Genomic DNA, 18,287 nt, shown 5'->3' on the forward strand with positions numbered 1-18,287 from the left:
TCAAAAATGGATGTACTCAAAATAATCTCTCAGTTGAAATTTAAAACCTGCGGCATAGATGACATCAATATACACGTACTGCATCTTTGTACCCCGTTTATTCTTCCATTTCTCACTCATCTCATAAATTACTGTATTTCCAACTCAATTTATCCAACTGCATGGAAATCTTGTAATCCCAAAACCAAAAAAAAACATCTCCTAAAGAGTACAGGGACCTCAGACCTATAAGCATCCTCCCATGCTTATCGAAGATTCTTGAAAAAATAATTAACGAACAACTAATTAATCATATAGAAGCCAACAATATCCTTCCTGAAACACATCAATCTGGTTTTAGAAAACATCACAACTGTTCTACCACTCTAACAGATATCACGGAAGACATCTTTCGTGCCACAGATAATGGTAAATTCACATTGCTTGTTCTCTTAGACTATAGTAGAGCCTTTGACACCCTTAATCGGTCTATATTGTTGGCAGCTCTCCACTACATAGGTTTGGATGAAAGCGCGGTTGCCTTTTTCAGTAGTTACTTTGATGGGAGGACTCAAAGAGTCATGATAGATGGTGTTCTATCCGAGGAACTATCTGTGACTAGAGGTGTTGCACAGGGATCAATTCTGGGAGCAACTCTTTACATAGTGTACACGTCTGAGCAAGATTGCTCATTCAATAAATGCAAAGCTCACTATTACGCAGATTATACTCCAGTATGTATATCCTTTGACAAGACTGATGTCGTTGAAGCTTGTAACACGTTGAATCTCGAACTTGAAAATCTTATGAATTTTTCAGCTAAACATCACCTTCATATCAATGCAGAAAAATGTACGGCATTACTTTTCGGTCCTAAAAATTGTAGAGAACAAACTGAAAAATTGGTAAATATAAAAATCGGTGATAAAAGTTTGAAAATTGAAAACGGCAAATGTAATCTAGGAGTGATATTTGATAATAATCTAAGATTTGATGATTATGTCTCGAACTGTATTCGTCGTGCATATTACAAGTTAAGGCTGCTATATTGTAATCGGCAAAATAAAATTTTATGTGACTCCCTTGTACTGTCAACTTCTAACTTTGGTGACGTGATTTATGGGGAATGCTTGACTGCAATGGCCAGGGCAAGAATTCAGCGTGTCCAAAATTCATGTCTGAGATTTATATTCGGCATAAGAAAATTCGACAGAATCTCTCACAAACTCAAAGAAATAGGTTGGTTGAACATGAATTTTCGACGAAAATTACACTCAGCCTGCTTCTATCACAACATTGTGTTGAATAAAACTCCGAACTATCTTCACAGAAAAATAATATATGGAAGTCATATCCATAATATAAATATAAGAAATGGAGGTCCTGTTCATAGAACAACCTTTTTCGAAAGAAGTTTCACCTACAACATCGCTAAAGTCTATAATCCTATTCCATACATACATTCCATTCAAGACGTTGAACATAAAAGCATTTAAAAATAAAATCTTTGAATTATACTTGAAAGAACAGAACGCGCACTAGTTCTTCTATTTTCTTGCACATTATCTAACTGACTCCAGTAGTGAACGCAGAACGCCTATGAAAAAAGTGTAAAAAAATACAAATCAAAATTATTTTTTGTTTGTTATTTTTTTTTTCTCTGTGAGGGTTGAGTAGAGCAGAATATGCATGAGCATAACTGGACTCTGCCTTTTTTTACAATAAATCAAATCAGCTGATAACTAAAATAAGATAAGAATTACTGTAACTTTTTTGTGAGAATAAAGACATTATTATTATTATATTACAAAAATTTTTCCATTGGTGGTTTTCAATTCCTCAGGTGATCTATGAAACGGTGCATTGTCTGAAAGAAGCAACACTTTCTCAGGAAGATTTGGACTTCTCAGAAAATGTCTAATCCCTGGAGCCAACTGTTGGGAAAAATAATTTTTAAAAATTGTACATGTCATCCATGCTTCTAATGTTACGGTATACGTGGGGATTGTGGAAGTTCTTGGAAACTCTCTTGAAACCAATAACCAAAGGTTAATAGTGTGCGAGCCTGACGCTTTTGCACAGTCTAAAAACGTTGTTTTGAAATCTTCATGCCATATACAGTTTTTTCAGCCAAGATCATATAAATTTTATCTGTTTTTAAATCTGATGTTCGTTGAATTCATGCTTTTGCTTCACTTCTTTGAATAAGGCAATGAGTTGCGATTGACTTGAAAGCTTCTCCTCTGTTATTTTCAAGAATCTTACACCATAACGTTCTTTGAAGCGCTGGAGCCATCCTGATATTCAAATTAGCACAAAAATTCAAGGCTTTCTGTTTGATCACTTCTCCAGAAATCGGCATATTTCTTTCTCCTTGGGCGAGGAACCATTCATACATTTTCCATTACCGCCTTTTTCAGTTGATTTGAATGTATTGCTTACCTAATCTCTCCCTCTCACGAAAATTTGTTTTTTATGGAACAAACTGTTGACTTATCAATTCCATATTTTTTCGCCAGTAAGGTAACACTCAGGTCTTCATTTATTTCTTCGAGAACTTGGACTTTCTGATGAAGAGACAAACATCTTGATTTTCACCATTCTCCTAGTATTAGTATATTCGTTGAATAACAATGAGAGGCAACTACTGAAAGCGAGAACCGATAATGGATAACTGACGATAAATCGTGAAAACCAATTGATTCATTTCAATAAAATACACACATAGCTCATACTAGTGAGATTATACTTTGTTCATATTAGAGAGTAGTCCATACAAAGAATTCTGTGCTCATATTACGGAGTGGTTTATACGATCGCATGTTCATTTTAACACGATTGTACTGTATTGTCATCTATTGATAGAGCGGGATTTTCTTTATGAAAAATATTAATGGTCACCTAATGTAGGAATCTTCTCTAATACAAAATTTTCATTTGTTAAGAACCCATAAGTGTCAAATTGGTGAATGTTGGAGAAAGAAATATTTTCAATATGAGGACGGACATCAGAAAAGTTAGTCAATAAATTATATTGGGTTTGTTTATTTACAACCGGATTTTACATCATTCTATTAATACTATACAATTGAGTCTGAGAACTAACTACATTTTAATAAAAGTGGTACTGAATTGTAAGTATATATTTGTTCATAATTTAAAATACAACAAAAATATTCCCAATAAAAGAAAAATATGTTAAATAAATAAGAAAATTAATGGATCCATTATTTGATTATTTATAACTATTTCAATAGAAACAAAGCACAAAAATGCTATACTCTTCTATCTTTTCAAATTATTATACAGTATGAGCTGCAGAGTACTAAAATGCTGAAAAAAATTACAGATAAAATTGATTCAACATTATGAATCCCAGAGAGTTGAAATACTCTTAAAAAGGCCCATATTTATTTGATTCACATTGTTAATGATTGAAAAGGAATGTAGCGATCATTCTATACTTTTCCGATCAGTTGATTAAAATTTATGGCATCTGGAAATTTAAATACAAAATGGAAATGACAATCGACATATAAGATATGTTCATACGGCAAGTGAAATTTACATCGAATAGATTGAGTCCCTCAGTTTTGAAGATCAGTTCTTTAAAAGTCAATTAAAATTTTGCAACCGACGGTTCAGTCCATTACAATAGCTGCTTTTTAGAAATAGTCGATACGACTAATTGTCTTGACTGTCAAAATTCATATTTGTAGGCTTTCCGTGTCTGGTTTTTACGTTTCATTGTTTCTTGACGTCCGTCTGGAATAATAAGAAATATGATACAATTATCATTTCTGAACAACTGATTAAACAATAACGAGTCACCAAACATATTTGATTATATTAGTTGAACTACTAGTAGTAACTACCATTAACCCATTTGTCGAACTACATTCACTTGGTCAATTGTCATTTCTACAAAACAATCTAAGATATGTCAGCTAGGGCTCCTTCTTCATTAATTTAATGACTACCAAATTATACTTGTCTATGTAATAGTTGCCGATGAAAGTTATTACTTTAGTAATTCAATTAGGAGTCAGTTTGACTTGTTTCATTGAAGCATTGCTGCCAATTTGAAGATTCAAACAAGAGGAAAATAGGCTGGTTTAGAGAAAAACTGAAAAGATTGAATAAAGAATGTGAAATTGAAGAAGAGAATGAATCAATGATTTATTATATGAAGATGCAAATACTTCGGTAACTTACAGACCTCTGCTAAACTGTTCAGAATCTTATAATAAGCATCAATTTCAATAAAAGAATATATTTAAATGAGGGATTATAAAATTCTAAAGCGAAAGGTGTTATAAGAAATAATGAGCAGATGTTCTGGATACCTGAGTATAAATTTTTTTCTGAGTTTCTGAGGACCTGATATGCTACACCATCAATTATAAAAAATAATAATTTAATTATCTAAATGAATTAAAAAAATAAGGTAATTTTCCAAAAGGAACAAATTAAATAGGAATGTTTGATTTTCATATGAAGGCTCCAAAAGATAGGTACCTCTAAATTACATTATATAACTGTAGAAGTTAAAACATTTGTCAAAGACTACACAGGATGAAAGAAATAAACAAAAGAGGCAACATGTTTTCAAAACCAAATTCGATAGAATGCTCCCGAAGATGATTCAAGTTGAATCAACATTCATCCCAAGTCATGGGCCATAGTAATATTTCACAACAATTTTGCTCCTAGTGACTCACTTAATTGTTTTAATTATTTTCACTTTATTACTTACTATAAATAGGTACCTTTAAGTATGATTTGAGTACGTAGTACGGAAAATATCAGTTACAGTCATAAAGTTAGGTATAAAAGATAAAATAAACACAAAATTAAATATGTACTATGTACCCAAAGATTAAAAATGGACGAAAAACATTTAGCTGTTTCAGTTTCATACATCAAAATATGTACATATGAAGGAGTCCATCCTACGACTTAAAAATAGTTTCTTCAATCCTGTCTTTGCAGTATTTTGGTTCTGAATCAGGTAGTATATAACACCTTGTGCTGCAAAGTTTAATTGTCAATGGTCAGTGCTGTCAGAAAGAATACCTAGGTTGGACACCTCAAACTCCGGATAACTCAGAGTTTGCTATGAACTAAATTACTCCGAACATGAATTATATACTATTTTTTTTTGCACAATATGTCACTCAACACTGTTGGCAGTTTGGCATTTCATTTTAGACCGAATCTTTTAAACTTTTATGAATATTATTATAAAAATTACTAGATATGAATGAAGAAAAAAACTTGGTATTTTTCCAAAATTCCGTCTACAATTTTTCAGATTTCATTTCAATATGTGCGTTTGATTTTTTTATCTTGAGGATACTTTTGACAATGAAGCAGCACTAAAAGCAGAGATTCAGTCCATTTAGGTAGCTTGTCCAACTGTCTAACTTCACTTCAGATCGTCAAGTTAAATCCATTTCGTTTAACACTATTTTCAGGCGTAGAACTCCTTTTCATTACCTCTGTTGTAAGTATTTGCATTCGGAGATGGCTTGGGTTCTCCTAAGGAATACGATCCTTCGTCTTTTTTGCGCATCCTGTAGACTATGAACATAACCACTAGAATAGCACAAAGAAGTCCAACAACTGCTCCACCAATAACGGCTGAAAAAAAAATATATGAAACGATATCATGCTTAAAAAATTAATCTATGAAGTAAGAATATCAAGCTAATTTCTCGACATTTATTATAGAATTGGCTCAACTTGTTTTGATATAGCATTCAACCAATGTATGATATAATGATAATTTTCTTATAAAATTCAATATTTTGATGTTACTTTAATAAATTTGCATGTATATTTAATGTAATTGCAAATCTGCAATGAAAATTACGTTTTCCAAACATTATGTCCAAAACCCAAATGAGAATTTTTGAGAATATATCAGAATATATCAGCTGAAGAGATTATTTTAGTGAACTTCAGGTTATTGTGGGTGATTGCAATAGAGTGGGTGTTATTTATATTTGATTTTGCAACTGTGCCGTTCTAATATTTAAGCGATGATAAATTCATATGAAGGAAGTACATCGAGAAATAGAAATGCTATTGCTTTGATGGAATGCAATGTATCTTTGTATTGGCTAAATCTAGCCTTGTGCTAAATCCGATGAAGTGGCCAAAGTTATTTTTTATCGGAACAAACAGATTGGGAAAAATATGGATTTTCCCATTCTGAATATGAATTCAGAAAACTATTCAGATGTATTGTATCTTATTATATATTTTATAAACCATAGCACTAGAGTTAAATTATTTTTTATTCAACAGAAAAATTTCTGGAACGACTTAAGCTGAGGAAAAATTTGTGTGAAAAATGAAGGGAAAGCTAGGAACAATTTTTCGCCACTCCTGATACGTCATTTTGGGTGAGTGTAAATTCTTATCTGCTTGTATTTATTTGGGACTCTGTTGAACTTTAATGCGAATTAATTCTCATGACTTTTGAATTGTAACACGTTTAAAAATCAGATATCGAATGTCGAAAAAAATTACATTGTTATAAGGAAATAAATCTCACCTGCCAATATGCCAGGCTGTGCGAAGAACGATGTCCTAGGATCCATACTCTTCACTTCAGTCTCCTCGTCAGATGGATTGATGTTATTGTTGTTATTGATATTATTATTGATATTGGTCTCGTGAGGTGGATTTCTGACCTCAGGGGTGTCCAGTGTATTCGTTGGAACAGTTTCGCTCGGTTTTCTCGTGTCCAAGTTGTTTTTCACCCCTGTAACACACAATCAAATGAATTGAAATATTCGATCGACCAGGCTTCAGGTTGAGGCTTTCTTCGAAATGATATGAACTCGTAATATTTTATCTGGAAATACTTCCTGTATAACCGGTGTATAAAATTCATGGAGAACAATGAGAATTGTTATTGATAGCTTCCATATTCACAAGCTTTTAGGTTTCCTTTGGGAATAATTACATGATACTAATTATTCGTATTCCTCTTATTGTAAACTTTCAACTTTGATCTATGAACTAAATAAAGGTATGTCGTGAAATATATTCGAAACTGATTTTGACATTTTTCATTTTTATAACTTTTTTGTTTTAGAGTCTTCAAGAAGATCCCAACTAAAGGACCGAAACGTCGATTTATGGAATGAAGGATGGATTCCGAAAAAGAGTTTTCCTAATCCCTTCAAACATTTCATTTTTCAGTATATAAGAAGATTTTTCTTCTTCATGTTTACAAAGATTTTTAAGTTGTCGACTGTTCCATTCAAAATTTAACACACTTGAACTTGAATTACAAGATAATTAAATGTGAAGAAAATTTCAAGGACATTGAATTCCTATACTACTAAGAACACGTCAAAGCTTTGCTTGACCTTACATTGGTTTTCGGAACACGTTTCATTTCTGAAGGAGGCTTTACTTTCGATTGAAAAACTGGCTCTAAGAGAACCCTTGAGAAATAGGTCCCAAGGAAAAACTAAATACTAAATATGACTTTTCCAAAAGGAAATATTGAAATACAAGAAAGACAATTCTACCCAAACCCAGAAATGACAGAAAACTACTCAACATATCCCATCAAACATCCCTTAACAGTTAACAAAGGACTCCACGAATAACTTGTAACTTGACACCAAACATGAGTAAACAATCCGGTAATGACGATAATAATGTATAAAAAAACAGAGTAGAGAAATCACCCCACGCCAGAAAATACCGAGTCAAACAAATAGGGAAACAGTCATCTAAGGTTCGAATGAAGTTGATCAGTAATACAATAAATATCCTCTGTTGCAGAAATCGTTGCTCATACCATGAACACATCTTTCATAAAATGAATATTCCAAGGGATACTTACAATAGCGATCATGGAGCCATTCTATAAAAAATGATTCAAAGAAAACAACAATACGCGTTATTTTTATGGACAAAGATTTTTGAAAAATACTAGCAAATTGACTAGTATAATTCTTCAAGAACAGCAAATTATTAACTTGAACAGATTCATGAAAACAAACGGGACAAGAACGGCATTATTTGAACTATCCCAGTAAATATCCGTTGCATTAAAGACCGGAAGCTTACCAGATACAATTCTCTTTAATTAGTCAAAGATTTTTAACAGTGTGGAACGAACACCTAAAACTATAAGAAAAACTTAAGCAGTATGGTTTGAGAAATAACCAACTGAAATTAATTGTTAGTTACCAAAAATCTAGGGTACAAAAAGTACTAAGTGATTGAAGCAGACAAACATATATATCTGGAGAAGAAATAATTGAAATGGGAGTCATACAAGGAAATACATTGGTACTACTGCTATTCATCGCTTACATTCACCACCTAGCAGACAACATATAATCGCGTAATCAGGAAATCACAATATATGCAGACGACACTAACATCGTTACAACGGTTGAAAATGTCTAGGCTATAATAAGCAATGCTTGAAGATTGTGAATAATAGGATGAAATGGTGTGAAAGTAATAATCTACATCTGAACATATTAAACAAAACTGAGTTTATCATTTTTCACACAGAGCAAAACAAAGTAACAACTTCAGAAAATGTAAAATATACCGTATCTGGAGTTGTTTCTTAGCTTGTATTGTGTTGTTATTCAATAGAATAAAATCACAATAGAGATAAAAACGGAGCCAAGTTCTTGAGAGTCTGGTTCGACACGAACATGAATTGAAAACCCCAATAAAAACTTAACTCCTTCATATAGGCTTTCGACGTAATGAAACATTTAAACAATTATATACTGAAAATCCCTTATAGTCAAACGTTCAATCTCTTTCAGTATATGTATATGGCATAATATTCTGGGGAAATAGCATTCAGGAAGCGCAACAATACAAGTCAACTTAATTTCTACATATACCCAAAATTGAAATTGCTGACTCTAAACAATTAAAATTATATGTATATGAAGAATGAAGATCTACAATGCACAACTTTCATTCATTGGTTAACACAAAATTGAATTTGAAATCTAACTTGTTGTTTTGACCCATATAACTTACTGGAATTTCATGAATATTGCAAAAAGCACTAGCGCAAGTGAGTTGACTGATTTCTAATTATTTTTCAAAATAAATTCATTATTATTCATCAAAAAACAACTATTTATATATTCGGTATTTCCATACCTCACGTTCTACGGGTCAAATGTTTATGAAGAATTGGTATAGATATTTGTAACGTTATGTAAGAGAGTCCATGAAAATGTCAACTCTTTGGGATATGCGGTGATCCTTGCATATGGACTTCAATATTTCGCATTCTGCTTGTCCGATTTTGATGAAATTTGGAATGGGCATTCAGGTTGGAACATTGAAGATTCCATAAGAATTTTAACCTTTTTTGAATAAACGTTGCGTAAATCAAAATTGTGGCTTTCAATACTTTAGTCTGCGTTGAATGCGATTATTGTCGACTTACTTGGAGTTATGTGTGGCTCTATGGGTGTATCTTCATCATCTGGTCCAAAACCAGACCCACTGGACTCCAAGTCATGGGTCACCTCACCGTCATTGCCGCTTCCTTCAATGCCTGCATCATCGTTGAATCCGATATCACTGTTGTGTTGAGGATTGTTCTGCGAAAAATGAAAAAAAAAATAATAATAGGGATATAGACAGAGAATTTCGTCTGAAATGATGTATCTAGTATTAGCATATTATAGTAAGGGATAGCATCATAGTAATCCTCTGAAATACACCGATACTGATACAAAGGCATCTGAGATCAAGGCTTGAAATCTTTTTCTAGTCAATACAATACGACATACAATAATAAAATCAAAGCCTTGTATTGGTATATGTATATCGTATTCACAGCAGAGTTCAAGGTCTAGTAGTTTCGGAGTTATGAATTTTGCTTCTGAGTATGCCGAAGTTTATTTATTGTGATCACTTCAAGGAGGAATAAAATTGTTGGTCTCGGATTTTGTGATTTCTGATCGCAAAATCCATTTCTTACCCTTCTGAACAATGTTGGTTTCTTATCTGCCTGTTTTTGTGCCCTCAAATCCTTGTGACACCCTTAAATTCTACAATTTTGATCCGATTCTAATGAAATTTGTTATGAATATCCCGTTTGCTTTTGTACGCGTTGAGTAAGCGCATACGCGGAATTCCTGGGATCTCCATATCATACAAATATTCAGATTGATTCTAACCTGCGATATGATGCTTTTTTTCATATGAGTTAAGTTAATCTGTGGGATAAAAGGAAAATATGAAAAATTCTGCGATAATTTGCATTTTTTTTTCTTCGAAAGAAGTTTCAAAGACAGATTCACGTGAGATTGAAAAAAATAATGTATACAATAACGCAAATTAAGTGGAAATAATCATCCCTATATATTTTGCATATTCAATTAGGTTCAAACAATTGCAATCACGACTTCAATCACTCTTATTCGCAGTTCGACTTAATTGAACGTGTCTCGAAGTCTAACTAACAGCAAAGCAAGTAGTGTAAGACACCAAGCAATAAAAGTTCAGTTTCAGGAATCATTTTAACGACATCCGCAGTAATACGCGTATGAAATATTTAATATTACGATAGTTAAAATTTGAGTACATTCAAGTCAACACACTGCCATAAGGTAGGTAGCTTCATTATAAATGATTACGGTAAAGAACTCGACTTTTAAAGAGGGAATCTATTGTTATGGATTCAAAATTCTCAGTTGGTTTCATAGATAATCATTTGATTTAATATATTTTATTCAGATTTAGAAATAGTAGGTCATAAGTTTTGTTATAAAAAGATAGGTAGTTAAGTAAGAAAAAGAAAGAGGGAAGTTGAGTGACACCGCCAAAGACAGTGTTCATAGACGAAATTGGAGCATCGAATAGAGCAATGAAAACTGAAATCCAGGAAATATAATAAAGGTCAAGCAGAAAATTGTGAGAAGTAATTTGGAGGAGATTTTTTGAGATAAGTTGAATTTTGATATCGATAGAAGTTAATGAGGAGTTGAAGAAGAAATTTTGTTTGCCGCCAACGCTCTAGCTTCTGTGATGTTTTTCCCTCTTCTCGTGATTTCCTTCGCAATTGGAATATCGCATAAGGGTCTTGGAATTGGAAAAAGGAATTTGAAGTTGAATTTGTAGGAGTTTGGAGTTGAAATGTGAAAGAAGTATGGAATGGGATTTTTAGTTTGAACGAAGAAAATATAGCAAAACACTGAATGAAAAAGAACATTCTTTAGATAAGTTTTTTAAAGTTGGTATAAATTTCATTTCGTCTTAATAGTTAAGTAATTATATAAGGTAGTTAGATAGATTAGTTTATTGTTTTGAAAAAGAAAGAATAAATTCATGTATAAATATTTTTTCTCGGAACACACCCGAGAAAAGGGTTATTTCAAGTAAAAATTTATATGTATATGTTTGGATCTCTTCTAGAAAATTTTCAAAATTCAAATTGTAAAGATCCATAACACTATATAGGTATATCTCTGAAAAAAATCGAGAAAAATACTGACTTTTTGTTTATTCATCCTACTTTGGAGACAACTGAATTGTATATAAGTATATAATATGAGATGTAATGCATAATGATCTCATTGTTGCCTGCTGCTTAATCCAGATTAATTTTACAAACGAAATAATGGAGATTTTTTTTCGATATTCGGCTTGAATATTCTATAGTACTGTAGAATATACGTTCCATATGAAATTTTTCATGCAACTTTTCATTATAATTCTTCCAATCAGTTCAATTGAAAAGTCCCCGGTCTGATGCACCAATGGAATGCTAGTATTAAATTCATATGGTTCTTAGTTAGTACCAAACTTCAAAAAATACGTGTCCAAATTTGACAGCAGTCCGACCATTAGTTTGTGAGATATTACTTTTGTTATTTGAAAGAAAGAATTTCGTGTGCTAATAAAATATTGCTTTTTGAAGGGAAAAAATACAGTTGAAGCAAAATCTTGGCTTGATGAAGAGTTTCCGAGGTCTGTACCAGGAAAATCAACCATCATTGATTGTTATGCTAAGTTTAAACGTGGTGAAATGAGCATCGAAGACGGCGAACGCAGTGGACGCCCAAAAGAGGCTGCATCGACGAAAAAATCAATAAAGTTAACAATAAAAATTTTGAATGAATGTAAAAGTGAAGTTGATCGAGATAGCAGACATTGTGAACATATTATCTGAACGTGTACCTACATCATATCATTCACGAATATTTGTACATGAGAAAGCTGTGTGCAAAATGGGTGCCATGTGAGCTCACAATCGATCAAAAGCAACAACGAGTTAATGATTCTGAGCAGTGTTTGGAGCTGTTTATGTGTAATAAACCTGAATTTTTGCGTCGATATGTGACAATGGATGAAACATGGCTCCATCATTTCACTTCGGAGTCCAATCGACAGTCAGCTGAGTGGATTGCATACGATGAACCGAATCCAAAGCGAATAAAAACACAACAGTCAGCTGGCAAGGTTATGGCATCAGTATTCTGGGATGCGCAAGGTATAATATTCATTGATTACCTCCAAAAGACCATCAACAGCGATTATTATATAGCGTTATTGGACCCCAGCGACTTTTTCCCGTTCTCAGATCCAAAAGAATGCTCGCTGTAAAGAAATTTAGCGCCAATGAAGAAGCAATCGCCGTAACTGAGGCCTATTTTGAAGCGAAAGACAAATCGTACTACAAAAATGGTATCGAAAAGTTGGAAGACCGCTATAATCTCTATATCGCCCTCGAAGGCAACTATGTTGAATAATAAAATCGAATTTTGCCAAAAAAATGTGTTTTACTATGGTAGACCGGGGAACTTTCAATTAGCCTGTTAAGTGCGAAATTTCATTCTCATCGAATTGATAGTTTTGAAATGATTAGAAAAAAAAATGTTAGGTCATATTTACAGAACCCCCAAACGGATTTTGCTCATTAGACATTCGAACTTACCCTGATAATTTCAAGACTTTCTGTTCGATTATCTGGCTGGACAGAATTGAATTTGACAAATGATTCGTCATCAGTAAGTCGAGTCTAATCATTTGAGGAACGAGCTCTAAAAAAATACTCTTGAATTTAAAAAAGTACTTGTGCTGATTTAACAATTGAAATAGTTCTTATACTACTAATCTTATCAAGAAAGGCTTATTTCTATAATTGAGTAATTATTTGGTGATTGGGGATCTTCAATTCATTATTCGTAGTCAAATCGTAGTTAGAAATCAAATAATTAAGAAATCAAATTTTGAAAAATACATATATACAGAAATTGACTCAGCAAGATCACGAAATTTCAAATGTGTAATGTCATGATTGTGCTAAATACATTATTTCTCACTACAACTGAGAAATTTGTAGTGTTTCTGCTGATGTTTTTTATCAGAAGAAGCTTTTGTTCTTTTATAAGGTGAAACACTATGTCTTAATAAGGAGATGAAAAGAAGCCTTAAATCAAGGGGAGTTGATGAAGAGGAAGAAATAATTTCTTCCTTGTACGATAGATAATTAAAAACTGAGAAAAACGAGGAGATATTCAAGAAAGAAATTAAATAATAAGGGAATCAAATTTTGAAAAAAAGGTACCTACAGAAATTGACTACACAAGAACAATAAATTTTAAATGTGTTATGTCATAATTGTGCTAAAGACAATATTTCTCACCGCAACTGAAAAATTCGCAGTGTTTCTGCTCAATTTTTTTTATCAGAACTAGCTTTTGTTCGTCATGTGTTTCAATAAGGCTCTGAAAAAGAATCCAAAAGGCAAGGCACTTGAAGGAACAATTTCTTCCTTGTATGATAGATAATTAAAAACTGAGGAAAACGAGGAGATATTAAGGGATAAAATGAATCGGATTTCCATCTTCTGTTTCCTTCTAATGTTCCACAATATATTTTAATGAAGCAAAGGAAAATCTCCGAAACAAAGATGGAATTGTAATGTGTAAAAAGGAACTCCTCCTTATAAAGAAGATATTTCATTACCGAGAAAACCAACGAGTCATTGAAGAATAAGTAATCGGATTCGGACTTCGACACCAACAGGTTTTTGTGTGGCCTAAATTTTACGTTTACCTTGGCGATGAACGACCTAACAGAAGAAAGTATTCCATCACGTTGAATCTCAACATACACATCTTATCGTCTCGTCACAACGCGGATGACAAAAAATAAGGAAAGGACTAACGTGAAGTCGGGAGCTTTTCAGCACTCGCCATGCACCAATTGCACATAACTATATACAGGGTGTTTTATCATGAACTGGACAAATACATCCAGCGTGTCTACTTTGAAAAGTCCAATACTTCAAGGCGAGATTCTACATGTGATTTTCCACAAAAAAATGTTATATACTACATGATCGAAATATTGGTAGTAATTCTTCAATTCAACATTTTCTGTTTTTACGAAATATCTCAATTTTTTTTTTCATAAAATCAATCACACTTCACTTATCCTTGTAGCCTCATTAAATATGATCACATATCTCAAAAGAGTATGAAATTGGCTATAACACAAGAATTTTTTTGTTCCAAAAATTTTAAACAGATAAACATAGCTATTCTTAGGTGAACAATATCAATCATATTTTTCCAATAGTTTTATAGATAAGAAATTAATGATTGTGAACATGTTTTCTTTTCAGCAAAAACTACCCCATTTAGTGATCTTTCGAATGAAATATCAAATTTTGTACTAGTTGCTTGTTTTTGGGCCTCAATATCATGGCTAACATGATAACAACGAAAAATAAGAAATTATTCAAACTTGGTTTTCTTCTATTTTGAAGCTATTAATGATTGAATCACTTGCTTTCTCTGTACAAAAACTCCTGACTTCAGATAAGAGCTTCTCTACTTTTATTCAATTGGTGGCCTTCAGCTGGGTTTAACGCTTTTGCGCATTTTCTCTTTGATAATTGTATAAATTTCATTAATTAAGTTTGATTATATTAAGTGGATACTTTGCTGGTAAATGTTGAGTGTTTGTATCCTAAAATTCCTAAATGGGCAATAAATAAATAAATAAATGAATAATGAAATCAGAAAATGTGCTCACTCCAAGTTTGAATAGTAATCTTTATCATTCAATTTTCGAAAGGAACTGGAATTTTTGATTCATTATTTGGACATACAACTTGAGGAAAATTGCATAAAACCTTTTTTTCTTTCTGTAGAAGGGGCTATATGTATGTTTGAACAAAATTTTCAGATCTCTGAAATTCCAAAATTTTTATTTCGATCTTGTAGAATGATCTTCAAGAATTTCACATAAGCTTTGTTGCAAGTAACTATGCTTGAAATTGTATTCAATATTTGGTTACAACTGCGATGATTCGTGTTTCTTAAAATAATTGTTAATTAAGAAGTGCAGAAATGAATTATTATTGAGTGGAATTTGTAGTGTTTTTTGTAAAATAAACATAATATCGATTTCAATATCTTGATATTGTGCCTCGCCTCAGACCTGCCCAATTTACTTACAAAAAACTGCTTTGCTCGATCAATAATCATGAAGCCCTTCAACCCAGTAGCTCCAAAAAGTATATTTAAACTGGATTAACGATTCCATCATCCAAATTCCCTTATAGATTAAGGGATTAGCGTTATTTTGAAACAATTTCGTTGTTGATTGTGAACAGTTATTAGTGGAATTCACTTCATTTGGCAAAAATATGGAATTCTGATGATACATTTTTCATGCCTGGATAATTTCAACTATCCCAAATGAATTAAGATTCGATTAAACGGGCTAGGAATCAGAATTTCCCCACATTTTTTGATATTCTGATAGATTTTTTTATGTATTTCACAATACCTACTAACCTACGATAATTAACAAAAAATTTTGAAGTTTGAAATGGTTATGCTGTATATAGATACACGCAATATCCCAACCAGATTGAATCCTGTCATCAAGGAAACTTAGAGTATTTCTTCCTTTTCGAATTTTCTATGGTTCTCATAATGTAATCAACTAAAAATTTGACAAGGAGATTGAAATCGTTATTTCATATCAACATCCAGAATCTGAACTTTATCGGTTTCGTGATCACCGAAATATTGGGTAATTATTTTTCAACATTCTTCTTGAATGCTTTGTTGAGGCGATCAACATGAAATTTAGCACGATTTTTTATTCAAACGCAAATTTTTATCTCAATCGAATCTGTAGTATTTTGAATCAATAAGAAAACAAAATTTTGGATGGTCATATTTACGGAACCCCTTGTTGGATTTTGCACATCAACGAACAACTGAGCCCCAAAACTACAGTCAAAATTTCAGGACGATTCGGCATCAGTGGATTGACCCTTATTATTCCGGCTTTAAATTAGGAAACTTTTTTTGATTTGCATCTCTTTTTGTTTTACGCAATTTCGACAACAATATTGCCATTTCCAGGAAAGGAAGGTTTACAGTAATCATGAAAAAATATCTAGAATTCGCCCAGCAGAAGAAAGTTGAAAATCAATATTGATTCATGCTCGCATTGATTTCTCTTATGAAATTGGTTCATAGTATCTGTTGAGATATCATTTTTTTCATAATATTTACATTCTTATCAGTCCATAAACACTCGATGATAAATAAAGTAATAGGGTACTGCTCAGGTATTACTAAACCTTTTACATCATGTCAACTTTAGGAAATGTTCGAAGTACTTATCTCTTGTAGAATGAAATAATCTTGGAAGATTCCGTCATTTATGAATTATTGATACATTTCCACATTGTGTCAACATTACTCGAAAACATCAAATAATTTTTCGTTCGGTTTTGAAAGGATAGAATGGAAATTCTCAATACACAATGCGAGAGTGTTTGTCATTTCATTTATTTTTTTTCTGCAATATTTTGAACCCACCTTCAATATGAATTTGTAATTGAACACGATTTGAAGCCATACAAAAAATATTTTAGCAACGTTTCATGAATATTTTGGTTTTAATTCAAATGAGTCATACAAAAGTAATTTAATATTTGAAACATTTAAAACTTTACAATTATGTATCCTGTGACCTTTACAATATTCATTGTATTCATTTAGCCAAATTTCACCTATATGTTCATGCTGTATTTTATCTATTTTCACGAAAATTTTCCGGGAATATTGGCTGAATGACTGGTGTGATCAATAGTTTTTAATCATCAGAAAAAATACCTCTTTTAATGGTAGAAATAAATAATATGTATATAGGAAGATACAAAATTGTAAAAATAAAAGATTTTATCTAAAATCACTGTGAAATAACTCTTGGTTTATCTGATCAATAGCTTTTTATCGAAATCTATCTTTTTATAGAAATAGCATTTTTAATGGAAAAAATGATGAATATATATAGGAAGATACATAATTGTAAATGCAATATGATTTATGTTTAATTTTCCAATTATAAATATTGATATGTCTGACTTGAGAAAGCTTCATGAAATGAATGTTTCATTCTGAGCTAAATCCACAACTAGTTTTCATAGTTTCGTTATTCAATACAAAATTTTGGATTTGATGATTTGAAAAAATTCAGAATAGTAATAAAGAATTTACACCATATTCATCAATATTTTTTCGAGAGATATGAAGAATGAATGGTTAATTTCCTACACTAATATTCGATTTATGATCAGGTTTTTGTATGACAACATTCCAGGTGGAATAATATCCAGTGTATTGACATTGTGGAAGCATGAATCAACACAGTGACCTAGTGCCAAAAGTGTAGCATTGTGACGGCAAACTTAAGAAAGAAAAATTGTGTTGGGTGCTCTTAAAAACGCCACAAAAGCATCAGGAAAACACAAATGGGAAACTGATCCCGTATATCATGCAAATAAAGGAGGCCAACCAAAAAGTGGGGTTAAAAATCGATCGGTGAAAATTTGTGGTGCGAATCAAAATTACAATGATTAAAAGTTTTTAGAAATCTTCGTTTTACTCACTTGAGAGGCGAAAAAATTAATTTTTATTATGGGAGAAGGTGTGGGTTAGTTTCGCAAAAACGTTTGCTAAGGTAGCAGAGTGATTGTTGAGACTGCGGGAAAGGTACAAATGGCAGCTAGAGCGGGCCAGAATTCTGATCAATAAAATTGTCTGCGCGTTCTCTGCAGCATCCCGGCAACCGTATTTTCCTTCCAGAAAACACAGAGGTGAACTTGCCCAATTCGATTTTTCCCCAATTACGTTTCGGCATGAATATTTTTGGAATAGGAAGCTTACTTTATGTCTGTCCCTCCAATTTCTTATTGATAGAGACTGTACAAGGTGTCCCAAATTCGATGCTCACTGAAAGCATCTCGAGAA

At 32.3% G+C, this 18,287-nt stretch overlaps 1 protein-coding gene across 1 annotated transcript in view; it reads right to left on the reverse strand.

Annotated features, from left to right (window-relative positions):
• Positions 1 to 3,107: 3,107 nt before the first annotated feature.
• Positions 3,108 to 18,287, reverse strand: part of LOC123686727 (syndecan) — a 161,098-nt gene continuing 145,918 nt past the window's right edge. The window contains exons 2-5 of the mRNA XM_045626984.1: positions 9,440 to 9,596; positions 6,542 to 6,751; positions 5,479 to 5,622; positions 3,108 to 3,744 (exon numbers count right to left, since the gene is read on the reverse strand). Coding sequence (XP_045482940.1) covers positions 3,680 to 3,744; positions 5,479 to 5,622; positions 6,542 to 6,751; positions 9,440 to 9,596 — 576 coding nt within the window. The 3' untranslated portion in view covers positions 3,108 to 3,679. The remainder of the gene's footprint in view (positions 3,745 to 5,478; positions 5,623 to 6,541; positions 6,752 to 9,439; positions 9,597 to 18,287) is intronic.

The sequence above is a fragment of the Harmonia axyridis genome, chromosome X (genome assembly GCF_914767665.1).
Source record: "Harmonia axyridis chromosome X, icHarAxyr1.1, whole genome shotgun sequence".
In the NCBI taxonomy this organism is placed as follows: Eukaryota; Metazoa; Arthropoda; class Insecta; order Coleoptera; family Coccinellidae; genus Harmonia; species Harmonia axyridis.